Source organism: Mya arenaria, chromosome 15 (assembly GCF_026914265.1).
Source record: "Mya arenaria isolate MELC-2E11 chromosome 15, ASM2691426v1".
Taxonomy (NCBI): Eukaryota; Metazoa; Mollusca; class Bivalvia; order Myida; family Myidae; genus Mya; species Mya arenaria.
The window spans coordinates 52,714,580-52,729,906 of NC_069136.1; the positions used below are offsets into that span (position 1 = coordinate 52,714,580).

At 33.1% G+C, this 15,327-nt stretch overlaps 1 protein-coding gene across 1 annotated transcript; it reads left to right on the top strand.

Annotated features, from left to right (window-relative positions):
• Positions 1–249: 249 nt before the first annotated feature.
• LOC128220724 (S-formylglutathione hydrolase-like) lies at positions 250–15,182 on the top strand. The gene is made up of 9 exons (XM_052929225.1): positions 250–315; positions 2,887–2,983; positions 3,755–3,843; positions 5,231–5,329; positions 6,614–6,738; positions 9,065–9,129; positions 12,012–12,165; positions 13,077–13,244; positions 14,216–15,182. The coding sequence occupies exons 2-9, from the start codon at positions 2,913–2,915 to the stop codon at positions 14,294–14,296; spliced, it is 852 nt and encodes a 283-aa protein (XP_052785185.1). The 5' UTR covers positions 250–315; positions 2,887–2,912; the 3' UTR covers positions 14,297–15,182.
• Positions 15,183–15,327: the final 145 nt, after the last annotated feature.

Genomic DNA, 15,327 nt, shown 5'->3' on the forward strand with positions numbered 1-15,327 from the left:
CGTCTTCAAAGTATGTTGTGTTTTGTTTTCGTGTCAAAACTCCATGGGCGCAGCCATCTTGGAACTATTTTTCAACTTATGCGCATTAAATGGAATCTTTAGCTTAACAACTGACAATTTGACAAAATTTCAATACATTATTACTAACATCGTCTGAAAATTTCGACAAAGATGGAATTTGTAAATGTCTTTGCTTCCAAGTTCAGTATTCATGCTGGTCTACTTTGCAGCGCATATATATCTGCTGGATGTTGTTTGGTCGTGGCAAAGTCCAAATCGTTGTCGGCGTCAATACTTTTGCTAACTTCTCTTTAAGTACGTAATGTCATCGTAAGATATATATACAGAATGTTAGAGCTTATTATCATTATAATGTTGTATTTATATCAAGTGGATATTATTTTAAATATTTGATAAAACTGCGAATATGTTCATGATTGTAATAGTCGGTGTCAGAAAATATCATAACCTCATGGAATTAGTCCTAGTGGTACTCAAATTTTGAGGGTTTGGAGGAGTTTCTTAAGCAGTTCCCCGTAGCGTTCCGTATTCCGATCCTATGCGACGCTTCTTTACTAGAATACTTCTATAAATTTGTTACTGGAAATATTTATTGCTCCCTTGTTTCCAATGTATTTTCATGCACTCATGTAAGTACACTACCAACTTCCTTGTGTATTTTGCTAATAACACGTTGCCTTCGAGGGAGAGATTGCGTCATTATGTTGAATTGCAGGTATATTCCGCATAAGGAAATACAGTGATAAGCATATCACAGTGTTCATCTGCTACCACCTATCACTTCCGAAAACATGCAAGCAGCATATCAAGGCTAGGCGGCTTACTGTGACATGCAGATATTTTAACAGCTGTTCGGGTACAAAAAAAAGATTGTTAGTTGTACCATGCTTGCAGAATGGGTTTCACTCGATTTTAAGGGAAAACAATCTTATTCTTCACACTTCATAATTAGGTCGCTGGAATATTGAGTGTTTGTTTTAAAGCAATTTTGAAATTGACAACTAAATATATCTGTGAAGAGCTTTCATGTCTTTAGTTAGAGTTTGCACCAGTAGCTCCTTTCATTTTCTTGCGTCTTTGTTGGAAGAGCAGAGGTTATTGTACTTTTTTTGTAAGTGTCAAAACTGATAAAAAAAAAACATAATTGAATTAAAGCTGCACTCTCACAGATATACTGTTTTTACAACTTTTTTTTTTTGTCTTGGAAAGAGCAAATCTTTGCATAAATATTTGCAAACCAATGATAAAAGATTGCTGACAAAAGATCAGATTGCAGATTTCATATTTACGTTCGAAAATTAATGTTTTATGGCTTAAACCGTAACTAATGGTTTCAGAAAAAAGCATAAATTAATTTTTGAAATATATAAATCTGTGATCTAATTTTTTGTCAGCAGTCTTTTATAACTGGTTTCCATGCATTTTCGCAAAAATTGGCTCATTCCGAGATAAAAACTAAAAAAGTTGTCAAAACATTCAATCTATGAGAGTACAGCTTTAAGTTTTCATGTAAAAAGTTGCCATTGCGCAAAGTGTTAGTTAAACTGTGATTTGTTATGTATATATTTTAAATATTAAACAGCATTGTGTTGTTTAACAGCTGTAAACATTAACAAAATTGCAGACTTTTTATTCAGAATGGTCATGCCATTATAAATTGTGCGAAAATATTCCCAGTACTCTGTATTGTGTGTAGTTAATGAGGGTGGATTTGTCAGGAAAATGGTCTGAAGTGTGGCAACATTTCACTAAATTAGGAAAGGATAGTTGTACGAAGGTTAAGTGCAACTTCTATGGAACGGAATTGTCCTATTCAGAGGTAAATACAGGGACAATGACAAATTATTTGAAGCATGTCCACAAATCTCTTAAACAAGAAACCGTAGTATTTGTTAATACAGAACAGTCACTAATAATTCTATAACATGCTGATATATGATAATTTGCTTTATTCCTGAAGTTAAAATAGTGAACAAGAGTTTCGAAATAAATATTATTTAACACTACTTCCCTTGAGAGGACCCCCTGATAAAGATAGATAAAAACAGAAATTTTCAACGTAACAACATGTGAGAATACGGTGTAAATACGAATGAAAAAACAGTAAATAAAAAAAGACATTGGTTTAATTGGCGCAAATATTTATAATATACCTGTAAATAGAACATTCAATTTTGTTAGACTATAAATATATGCAGACTAGAATACTATGAAACATGTTCATATCTACTGTATAATAAACTGCATTGTTTGTTTTTTATGTCCCATGTACATGTTAACAAAATCTGTAAACATGGGAGCTGACTTCTTGCCTAGTTTTCGTGTGGAAAATTTCCTTTAACGTCACTAGCTATTATACACTACATTGTTTTCAATATAGGTACCTTAATAACCATTTATAAATTTACACTTCTTAGCACTGCATATAGGGTTGAAAGGACGCGGGGCAAATTATAGTAATGAAGGCAGTGTGCAAAATGCTTATATCGGAGGGGGTAAAGTGAAAAATAGATTAAAAAGATAACATCCGCAGTATGGAAAAATCATGGCAATCAGCAAAATCGAGAAAAGATGAGTGGTTGGTAGTGTAACATAATTATTATACTGGATAACTTCTACTATTATGGTATGGCTTCATAGTTTTATTGGTACAATCTTTCTTGTTTTCTGTGCTTAGTTAATAATTCCCTTTACTTTCAAATATTTTTCTCACACACAATCTATACAACATGAAGAGTGGAAATTGAATTTTATAAGTACCCCCAGGATGTGTAGTATGAATTAAAAGATGAACTAAAAAATCACTTAACTTCATCAAGACACATTTCGCCATACTGATATATGTGAAAATTGATATGATTTTAGGATTCCTGAGTACATACAACAGCAAGATGGCAGCTTTAACTGAAGTATCTAGCAACAAAATGTTTGGTGGCCTTCAGAAGGTGTTCAGCCATGAAAGGTAAAAGCTGAACAAATTTGTTTCTTTTGTCGAAAATTAGTTCATGGAATTGCAATAACTATCAAATGCATCTGAGTTCAAATTTAAAGTATTTTAAATATTTTTCTTTTAAAAATGAAGGGCAAGGGTTAGAACTAAGCTTAATTTTATGTTAGTCTGAATTCTGCCATATTGTTTTCATTGATAATCATGTAGATTTTCATAGGGCAGTAACCCATGATGCTGTATTGCCTGCCAAAAATCCAAGCTTATAACCGAGTCATGATTAAGAACAATTGTGATAAAATGTTTCCAAAATAAATCTAACTCTCATTGATATATTTGGAACAAAGATTTTATTCCCTATTTGCTAATTCCCATGACAGAGGGGTAAAGCACCTTTCTCACAGAGTTATATGAGGGCCCTGTAAATGATATGATTAGGCCTAAAAACAACACATTTGGTTCAGGTTACTCGACCCTGCCTACGAAATGAACCCTTGCCCTACCTTTTTTAAAGTCAGTTGTTAAAAAAATAAAAATATAACTATTTTGTTTAAGTGTGTGTTTTAATACGTACTTTAACACCTTGAAAGCTTTATACAGAAGATTACTTTAGCACCATTCTCCAATGATGTAAATTACAATCTTATATGAAGTCTAATGAAGAAATAAATAAATAAAAAGCCTACCTACCCTACCTGTTTTTGAAAAAGGATTTAACCCATCCCAACTGGCTTTTTTTTCTTATAATGATATATGAATATATATTGACTTGGTTATTTTTGACAGTTCAGAGTGCAAGTGTGCCATGAAATTTGGCATCTACCTTCCATCCCAAGTGGCGAACAAGAAACTGCCGGTTATATACTGGCTCTCAGGTATTGCGGATTTTTTAATTTGGCATGGTTTCATATTCTTGATTTTTTGCTTACAGACGAGCAGCCAAATTGAATCAGATTTATGTAAGTTTACCATGGGTTATCTTTACCCTAGCTTGCACATTTAAATCATATGATTGGTTCATAATAGTTATTTTAATATATTGACCAATCAATTAACATTTTGGCTTTCTTTTGCATACATGCCATATCCCCCGGCGGGGGGAAAAATCCCCCGGAATTTCGATCCATCCCCCGGTCTCCCGGCGGGAGATAAAAATCCCCCGGAATTTAAAAAAAAAAAACATTTTTTTTTTTTTTTGTTTGAAATTTTACATCAGGCAATAATGACAAAGTGAAACCACAGTATGTGAGTGAAACTCTCCAAAAGGAAACTTTTACAACAAGTGATCAATTAATTTGTAGTAATTATCAAAGGCAAAGAAATATTACCCTTTTGGAAGGAAGAAATTAATAATATTTATTCTATTCTCTTATTGTCTGAAATCATCAAAGCTGATAGAATTAAGCATAAGTTTTTTTTAAAGACTTTGGAGGAAGGTAAATTTAATTTAATTGTCTCGAAAACATATTTTTCCAATGACATATTTTGTTCTGCAAGTGCATTACAGTATGACATGACAGTGTATCATAAAAATATGATAAACCATGACATAAAATAATTCTGTATGATGAAAAAGTTAAGAGGTTTTCAAAGCAAACTATATGTGAATACATTTTTTCATACTTGCGTCTAAAAATACTTTAAAATTTCGCCAACTTAGACCTGCTAAAAAAATCCCCCTGAATACAACCAAAATCCCCCTGAATTTTCAGCCTTTTGAACAAATCCCCCTGAATGGTCTCCAGAAAATATGGCATGTATGCTTTTGACCAAACCAAAAATAAACAGTTTTATACAACTGGCTGGTGGATGCAAATTTTAACCTTCTGAAAATTTATATGAATTTAAGTACATATGCCCAAAATTAAATAATTGCTTCCGGCTGTGATATTGCTGCAACAATGTACCAAATGCTGTATTGCAGTATATGCCCAGCCCTTCACAATTCATCATTTTGATAGAGTTGTACATAATCCATCCACTATATGCCTTTAGGTAGAAACCTTTTTTAATAATAAAGGTTTAATAAAACAAACCAGAATGGATAGCTAAAAATGAACAGATGATTAATTAATACTTATTCTTTGTTACCACCTGAGAGTAACTGAACTGTAACAGAACATGTTAATCTCAGAAGCACTCAAAAATACATCAGTGTATTAAGACCATAAAGGGTTCTTTGAGTTTTATATGTTTAAAGCAGAAAGTCGAGGCAAAGGTGACAATATGATAAAGTTTGTCATAAATGCTCTTATCTTCCAGGGCTGACATGTACAGAGCAGAATTTTGTTACAAAGGCCGGAGCCCAGCGAGTGGCAGCTGAGAAAGGAGTGATCCTCGTTGCCCCGGATACAAGCCCACGTAGGTCTACCGTTACTTTTGGCTAGTTGTCTTGGGGAGAATTATCCGATAAATGGCAGTAAATTACACCAAGAAAGCACTGTCCATTTAATGTGTAAAGCAGTATTGAAAACAGTGGTCTGAGATAATCATCAGTTCAGAGTTGTCTAGGACAGCACTGCGTGGTTACCTAAAACGTTAAAAAAAAAACAAGTTATTACTTTATATTTGATAACTTCTGACATACTTTATTTTAACAATAATTTACTTTTTTGAAAATACAGTTTAATGTTTTTTAATGTTTGAAAAAGCCTTCATATATGCTTGTTAATTTGACAAAATAAAATCTGAAAAGAAGTTATGGAATGACTTAATATGTTTTATGAATAGTAGTCCTGGTCTAAATTGTAAAGCAAATTTAATTTAGCATAACAGCAATAAAAAGGATTATTGGTAGTAATGTGAGTGTAATTGATGTAGGTCTCCGGTATCAAAGTACGAGAGTAGTGGCTGTGAATTACTGTAATAGATACTGGTAAATGATATCAATTGATTGGTAATTCAATATTTTGAAATGATTCAAGTACAATCTACTGGTCGTCAATAGGAGTGAGGTGACAAGCAAAAAAGAACTTAAAATATTTTAAGCTTCAACAGTCTGTAAACTAGAGAACAGAACTAGATCATTATTATCATATTTTTAGACATACCAAAAAAAAATGTTTTCGTTTTCCCGACCTACCATTATTTTTTCTGCAAAACCCTTATATATTTATTGCCATAAGACAATATCTTTCTGACATATTTTGACCTCCTGTTGGGTACAGAGGAATTTTCATTAATGTTTTTACCTGATATATATATTATAAAGTCTTTATAAAATATAAAGGGTAAAACAAATCGAAAGAAACCCCTGTGGTTTGGTACCCATGGGCAATGAAATCAGACACATCTTGTTATTTTTTTTTCTTATCAAAGTGACATTTTTTTGCTTTCTTATTTTGTGTTTACTTTGACTTTTGAGATTTTTTTCCATCATGAATTTGAGGTTATAAAAAGGTGTTTTTAGCTGGTCTGTTTTTACCTTGGTGTCATTAGTGGTGGTGTTGCTGTAGGGCAAAAAATTGACCATTACTTACCGGTAAATTATTAAAATGGTTAACATGTAATATCAATGACCATAACTCTGTCTTTAACCATTGTTGAGTTATGTCCCTTGTTTGGTTGGAAAACAACAACAACAACATATGATATGAGAATTGGTTTTCGCTCCATGGTGAACTTGGTACATACAATATTCTTCAGGAGGTGTAAACATTGAGGGAGAAGATGATTCCTATGATTTTGGGTCTGGTGCTGGATTTTATGTTGACGCTACAGAAGAGAAGTGGAAGACGAACTACCGAATGTATTCCTATATAACAAAAGAGGTATTTGTATAAATGAGAAAGAACATGTGTTATCAGCATGTTTTTCAAAAAAAATGTTGAGGTATTGCCATAGCCTAGGTGTCTTTGTTGTTATGTGGTTATAATGCAATCAACATTGATGATATTTAATAGAAACTAAAATATGTTCGTTTAAGAAAGGCACTTAACTCTGACTAGAATAGTTATTGAATTTTCCCCCTTGTTTGACAACTGACAACCCTATATTTCTAGGTAGTTTCTGCAAGTAATTATTTCGTATCACAGCTTTTAAGATATATGTGTCATATTTTGATAAGGCCTAAAAAAAGTTATGTCTGTTTCCTGTAACATGCTGAAAAAAAGATGGGTCGGTATTGTCAGTATGTTCACCAGGGAAGCAGTTCATATTTCCACTTTGCAAATATATTAACCCAGTGAAAAAGTGAATCAAATAACATTTAGACAATTTATTTTTGGCAAATGTTTTAAACAAAATTTTCAAAATGCATACATTTTGTAGTATTAAAACATGATATTATTGCACAAACTATTTTAAAATAGACTGTGTAATAATATCAAGTTGTATTACAATTATATGTACATGACAACTATAATAAAATAAAATGCTGTTACAACAAGAACTGGCAAGAATCTCCACAAAAGATAGACCCATGGTCTTCGCTGTTCACTGCTTGGACACTTAAACATTAGCTACTGACTCGGCAGCGAACAGTGTAAAATGATAGATTGGACTGGAATATGTTTAAATAGACTAGAATTAGTATCAAAAAAGCTTAGATTTTTATGACTGATCAAAAATTAATACCATTTTCTTTTTTAAACAGTAACACAGCAAAACTAGTAAACATACAGTACCTTCATTAAATAGTTTCCACAACTTATTTTTTTTTAACAATTTCCAGTATTTTAAAAAGATCTGCTGTTAAAGATCCACTGTTCATTCTCTAAGAATCTCAAGCACGATGAAAAATAATCAATATAACTTTTAATAGAAGACCTTGTCTTATTTCCTTTTCTGGACTTCACTGGACTACGGTGGTAACCCAGTGCATCCTTGTCAAATTCCAATATGCACCAGCAATTGTTTAGTTACAACGACATCTTTCTTACTTTAACTTTCAGTTTCACGTTTAACTTTTTTTCCTGAAGTAAACAAAAACATTCAATGTTCCTATTGCCAATATTGCAACATAGTATTTTTCATAAATGGCATAACCATAACAATACAATACTTTTTTGTTTTAGAGCTTAACTATAACACTGACAACGATCTAAGCAGTTCTCCTTTCATTTTCATTAAAATTGACAGGAAGTTAGCGTGCACCTGTTTCCTGCGCTTTTTAGTCCATGTGGTACGAAAAATGTTTATTTTTCTGTCAACTCATTAAAAACTTATAAGAATTCTTTTTTAATAATCGGAGATATAATAAAACAAATTAAAATAATTGAACAAAATATATCTTAATAGCATTGTTGTTTTTCAAAACAATCGCACTTAGTGAAAAAGTGGAAGGTATCCGTTAATTTGCATAATGGGCGGAGTTAATATTACGTCATTGGGTTTGAGTGCTGCTAATATTGAATGGTTACCGTTCAGATTCCAGATCGATAGTCACTTGTCACTTCGGGTGTTAATTGCTCTTGCGGGTTAAACAAACATACAGATCATGCATTGCGGCTCCTTTCAGATGATACTGACTCTCACACCGAAATACCCCGGGTCAAAACTGACGCATACTACAAATGTATGATGCGTCGATTTCGGGTCATTTACGATTTCTGTGCGTCAAAACCCGGGAGCTCGGGTCAATTGCCATTGTTTCAACTTGTCAAACCGGAAACGTTTGTAACTATGCAACGATTCGGACACCACTAAATTATTTAAATTATCGTTGTCATCACAGGCCAGAGAACGCTAAAAATCTGACTTTTCTAATTTTGGGGCATGAAAAAATTGCGGTCGGTGGTAAAAAATTACGGTCGGTCGGGTTACAGGAAACAGACATATTTTTTTTTTTAGGCCTAATTGTCATGTAGAGGTTTATTCATACATTCTTGCAGAATGCTCTCATGTAAAGCAGGACATATACATGTACCTTAAATGCATGATGTATTATGATGTTAACATATTGGTTCACTAAACAAAAATATGAAGATCTGGAGTACATGTATACAAAGATAAGATGGAAATATGAGACAATATTTACTGCAACTATGATATATTTACATGGGTGATGGAAACACATTTAACCTTAAAAATATTCTGTTGAAACTTTATCATATAGTTTTAAATCTGGATGAAAATGAACAGATTTTTCTGTTTTAGCTTCCGGCCATAATCAACAGTAATTTCAACACCGATGCAGACAAGATCTCCATATTTGGACACAGGTTTGCAACTTACATGTGTTTGTAATAGGTAGTTTTACAATGTTATCTTATGTTTTGTTCCATTCAAGTTAAAAAATATGTAAGCAAGTTCCATAACTCTGGCTTTGATAATTGTTGAGTTGCACCCATTATTCAATTCTAAAACACAACAGCAGAGGAGCATTGGAGATTGCTCCACTTCTATATATAGGTACTTTTTATTATTTCATAGTACAAGTTTAGTGGTAGGTGTTGTATCTTTTGATAATTGCCCCTTTTTTACTGAAAATAATAGAGAAAAATTTGTTTGGTTGGTCAATGTTATACCGTAAATGACTGGGTATAAGACGATAGGGGGTATTAGACGCAGGAAATAAAATCTGTGAAAAATCCGAGAAAAAACTTTTAATCTATGTTTTTGGTTAAAAGACGCATAGAAAAAATGTCAAAATCGTCCGGCATTTTCAGCCACCATGTTTGTTGACAGTGACAAAAAAATTTTTTTCGTGAAAATGGCGATGGTTATCTTTAAAACCATACAACCATACTGTCGAGAATGAAGTTATGTTATGCAAAAAATATTTTGACAGTGCCCAACTTTGCTTTTTTATATGTAAGTTTGATTATTGTTTAATTCAATTTATTATTCAAAATAATATTGAATACCGTAATTCACAAGAGTTCGGACACCATAAATTAATTATTTTTTTCGCTCTCCGAATACATAGAAAATTATCATTTTTACATTTTATTTACATGTTTGCTTAACCTGCCTTTTTTCTTCATGTTTGCTTTTTACCACTTATTAATTTATCCGTAGTAATCAATGGTCATAAACTTATTTATTACGCCTATAAGTGTAAATCCTTCATGAAGTTAATTAAAACACCATTTTATATATGCACTGAATTGAATAAACACATTCTATCGGCTTCAGATCAAAGAGTCACACTGTGTGACGTCACATAACTTACAGTTATACCCACGAGGATCTCGTGGAGAGCATGGCCATTGCTATGCAGGATTAATGTATAACTGTACGATTATTGATTCTTACAGTCTATAAGTGAGGTACAAGTTTAAAAGCTTATTGGCAGATCGTTTTACAAACATGCCATGTCGATGTTTTCTTAATCCCTTGATTGCCCTTGTTGTTTGTTTAATCCTCAAATAAATATATCACACTTGCTTTTCAACAGGCAATAAATCGTTTAGGATGGGTAGTAACTAATCAAATTGTCTCAGTGGTGTATACGGTTAGGTAATCTAGCCAGGCATTGTAAAGATAAAAATCAATAATCTTCGTCTGTGAAACTTGGTAACTATGAAAGTTGTGATTGATGCCCTTTGGGTGCCCGAAAATTAGGTACGCAAAATAAATTATTTTGGGAAATAATTATGGGTGTCCAAATATTTAGAGTGTCCGAACTCTTAGGTGAATTACGGTAACTTTAATCGAAAAATATTTTTGTTGAAATTATAAACGTCTTACGATATACCGTATCCCGATCTTCAACTGCCGTTTTAACCCGTATATACTCGATCAATATGACGCGAGTAACATCCCTTTCTACATAAATCTAAACAAACTCTCGGCTTGAAATAGACCTCAGAAAAAAAGTTCAAAAAATTGTTACTGGGTATTATACGCAGGTATTTTTTTGCATCAAAATCTGAGGAAAAAACGTGCGTCTAATACCCAGTCATTTACGGTAATTGTTGATATCAGCTGTGACATGTAAACACTTTGCATATTTGTAGTCTTGTTCGTTTACATGAGGTCATCTGTTTTTCAAAGAATAAGTGTAGTGGTATTGTAATAGCCTTCAAAGTGTCATTGTCTTCATCTTGCCGGTGTTCTGAAATTTTAGCCTCTGCAATATCTCAATAAATCAAAATTTGTTCAACATATTTAAATGAAACTTGGTACACATATAACCAGAAACAATCCACACATGTGTAGCAAGGCCCGTATCTCTGCCAATAATAATTAAGGTTATGCCCCTCTTTAACTGACAAAACAACAAAAGATGAGCAATGTCATCCTCTTGTGGAGCTCTTCTCTTGGACTGTGGTAATACTCATTTGCACATTGCTTACATTTCAGAAACTGGAATTGCAAAACAAATGTAAACTTCCAAGATTTATAATCTTTTTTTTTTATTGGTTCCCATTAAATCCCACATACCTTGTTGTTAATATACGGTATGCTTAAAATAGAAAGTTGTAGTTCTATTCCCTTACTGATGATCTTAGTAATTGTATAGCCATTTGAATTTAAATCCAACATATGTACTTCTTTTGGGTTCATTTCCTGGGTAAAAAGCAGTACTGGTGGCCTTCTAGAGTTCATTTGAAAGTACCCCTGGTTGGCATCAATTCCAAAACCGTGTGGATGTGGTGGACTGCCTTACCACTTGACTGCTCTGACAATCTTTATAAGTCGTCCATTGATTGTCAGTTATCAGCATTTAAAAAAAAGGATGATTGTATCTGACAAAATGAAAGATATCTTTTTATTGCCTCTGAAATGAGACAATTTGTTGAGAAAAATGTAAATATAAAAAAAAAATCACAGGTGATCATCACATATCTTGGATATATACCTTTGATATTGTTTACAAAGTAATAATGTCATTTCAATAAAATTCTAAGAGTTTTACTTGACAAATATCCTTACATAGAAATATAGATATAATGATATTCATTCAAGTAAAACTAAAGGACCATAAATTATTATAGTGTCCGAGCTAAAATTGTTTAAAATCAGTGTTTTTGTTTGTCCCCAAGGTATCAATGTTTGGTAAAGAACTTCTAAATGAACAGATAAATGCATATTTCATATATAGATACTATTTACAATTAATCAGTCATTATTTACAACTGAATCTTGACATTTCCAGTATGGGTGGCCATGGAGCCCTAATCTGTGCTCTGAAAAACCCGGGCAAGTTCAAGTCTGTGAGTGCATTCGCCCCGATATCCAACCCCATCAAGGCTCCATGGGGCATCAAGGCATTCACTGGATACCTGGGACCGGAACAGGCAAAATGGAAGGTTGGTGGAGATATCTAGTACCTATCAATGTTTTCCCACCATCAGTCTGGCGGCTTCACCAAGGGGATTTAGACAAACTGGCAAAATTGTTGTCTAAAGCCCTCCCCAAGAGAACAGAAATTTGTTAAAATACCGGAGGTCTGAGGTGTTGCAAGTATCGGAAATCTTTGAAAACAATCCATACAAGTATATTTCTGTGGTGGCGGACTCCCACCTGTTTGAAATCATTGATGTCTAAAATCCTCTATATACTCACCACAACAAACATGAAGAACTGTTACTTGCCAAACAATTATCGTACATAATAATAAGTTAAACACATTGTGTCAGGATATATAATGAATACTGTGTGTTGTCTTTCAACTACCTATCTAGTTAAGTGGTACAAAGGGCCAAAACTCTGTATTATTGTGGACCAGGGCAAGGGAACTTCTGCTTTGAGGCCCAGCTCTTTTCACAAACAAATTTAGGTTAACTGTGTATTGCTTTTCAGAAATATGATGCTACAACACAAGCTAAGCAGTGCAAGGGGACAGAACTCCATATTTTTTTCAGGATGGGTCAAGGTAGATAACTTTAACAATGAGAACCAGCTCTTCTAACAGACAAATATAGGCTGACTGGGTATTGTCTTTCAGGAGTAGGATGCTACTGAGCTAGCTAAGCAGTACAAGAAACCAGAACTCAATATCCTTGTTAACAAGATCAAGGCAGATAACTTTGACATGGAGGACTGACTCTTTCAACAGACAAATTCACCATTGTATTGTCTTTCAGGAATATGATGCTACTTAGCTAGCCAAGCAGTACAAAGGGCCAGAACTCAATATCCTTGTTATCTAGGGGATATAACTTCAACATTGAGGACCAAATCTTTCAACAGACAAATTCACCACTGTTTTGTCTTTCAGGAATATGATGCTACAGAGTTAGCTAAGCAGTACAAAGGGCCAGAACTCAATATCCTTGTAGACCAGGGACAGGCAGACAACTTCTACACTGAGGGCCAACTACTGCCTGACAACCTGTCTGCTGCCTGTGCTGAGAATAATGTCCCCATTACATTGAGAATACAGGAGGTAAACATTTTAGTTGAAGGGTTTTTTTATGTTGTTTTTTTTATGCTGTGTAAAAAAAGTGGAAGTATCACCGTCATGTTGTCATGTTAAATAATTTGTAAAATACATGTGTCAGACTTAAAATCTGTAAAATGATTTCACTTGAAACTTGATGGACATGAAGCAATGACAATAGGCTTGGTTTTTGGAAATTGCTCTTAAGTTATCTGAGTTAACAGAGAAGGACTGACAAGTGTTTGCCGTATGTAACTGTTTAAAGGTGGCAAGTGTATTTGCTTATGTTCATGAATGAAATAAAACAAAAACAGGTTGAATCATCTATAACATTATTTTAACACGTTTTTCTAGAATTCCATTAATGTGTTATATTTGAGACCATTAAAATTGCATTACTTAAATTAATACTTCTTTCTTTTATTTCCATTTTGACAAAATTTTATTATAAGCTTATTGAATCACTCTCCTGTCTGTTTCCTGGGAAGAAACTGTTAATGGTGTCCATTTTGAGAGGCCGTGAGAAAGCAACACTGGTGGGGTTTGAACCCTCAGCCTCTTGGGTGAACAGACATATATACTACTACACCCAATGGCCCTGTAAAGCTGCACTCTCACAGATTCAATGTTTTACAACTTTTTTTAAATATTTTGTCTAAGAATGAGCCAATTATTGTGTAAAAGCCAGGAAACCAGTGATATAAGACCTCAATTTTTCATAATTTTCATTTGATAATTGATGTTTTATGACTAAAAATGTTACTAGGGCTTTAAGAACTTCCAAGTTTTCGGCAGTTTTCCTTGAGTTCTGTTCCATAGTGAGTTATCTTATATGCCTAATTGAAGGCATTAAGGCCAAAATCAGCTGATTCTGAGACAAAATATTAAAAACAATGTAAAAACCGTCAATCTGTGAAAGTGCAGCTTGAAAATATTATACTGTGATGCAACTACATGTACCAATTCTGGTTTTTCAGGGCTACGACCACAGTTACTTCTTCATTGCCTCATTTGTGGAGGAGCACATCAAGCACCATGTGAAATACCTGACCCAGTGACTAGAACAGCCCGTTGTGTCCAATAAACTATAGAGATATAAACTCAAACCTTAGATAGTATTACAAAATATTCGAAAATGTTGAAATAGATGTTATTGGTATACACCCTTTACCAAAACACTATGTTGAACCTTTTTGGAAAAGAGTATGCTCGATTTAATTGCAACATGATCTTGTATGAATATTATCATTTACTCTAGAAATTCATGTACATTATCATTTTTTTTTAGGAATTCATGTAAGAGAAAGATTAACTGGTTGTTTTTCTATAATGGCATTTATTAAAAACTACTTGAAAAGTGTTATTACTTTTCATAATCAATCTTTATTGTTGTTGAAATCCATATAAAAAGATGGGCACCTGTTTTTAATTGACACCTCCACTAACCAGCCATTCCTTATTCCTCCTGTACCAATTTTCTTTATAAATTACATGTATTAAGTTGACAAGGTTACACCTGTATTATTTAATTATTACATTAAATTCTTCTCTATTTGAAGGTTTTACAATTATAAAAGAAATACACGAATCTTAAATAAGTGATCTGTCACTTGTATTGTTCATAAATTGTGGCCAAACCTGTTTGCATATTAGGATATCTTTTAAATCTGGAATATTAATCAAAGTGGATAGGTATTGTAATGTATGCATGTGATTAATTTTGTATTGTTTTGGATTTAGTGCTGGATATAGTCATTATTAAGTGTACAGTCATGTAGTCACTATTGTATGATTGTTATATGTTTTATAATCATTGCCTTACCCTATCCTTTTTTAGAGTTTGTCTAGCTTCTGTCTAATACTGTGATTTGTAAATGACTGCATTTTGTGATCATGAATGCTAGTTTGCTATTTGTTTCACAATTAACAGAATAAAAGTTAAACAACAAATTGTTTTTATTCCACCTTATCCGGGAGTATTTTTATCATTGGTCCCAGACTGTACAGAACAGTATAATATTGAAGAACTACATAAAAGAATATTTACCTACTAACATGAAGACTACATGCTCATGTGGAAAACATACAC

Bases quoted from the DNA above. Each gene is read 5' to 3' on its own strand.
- LOC128220724 (XM_052929225.1), top strand. From the start codon at position 2,913: ATGGCAGCTTTAACTGAAGTATCTAGCAACAAAATGTTTGGTGGCCTT. The intron at 2,984-3,754 runs GTAAAAGCTGAA...TATTTTTGACAG, and splicing joins AAGGTGTTCAGCCATGAAAG to TTCAGAGTGCAAGTGTGCCA. The intron at 13,245-14,215 runs GTAAACATTTTA...CTGGTTTTTCAG, and splicing joins TTACATTGAGAATACAGGAG to GGCTACGACCACAGTTACTT.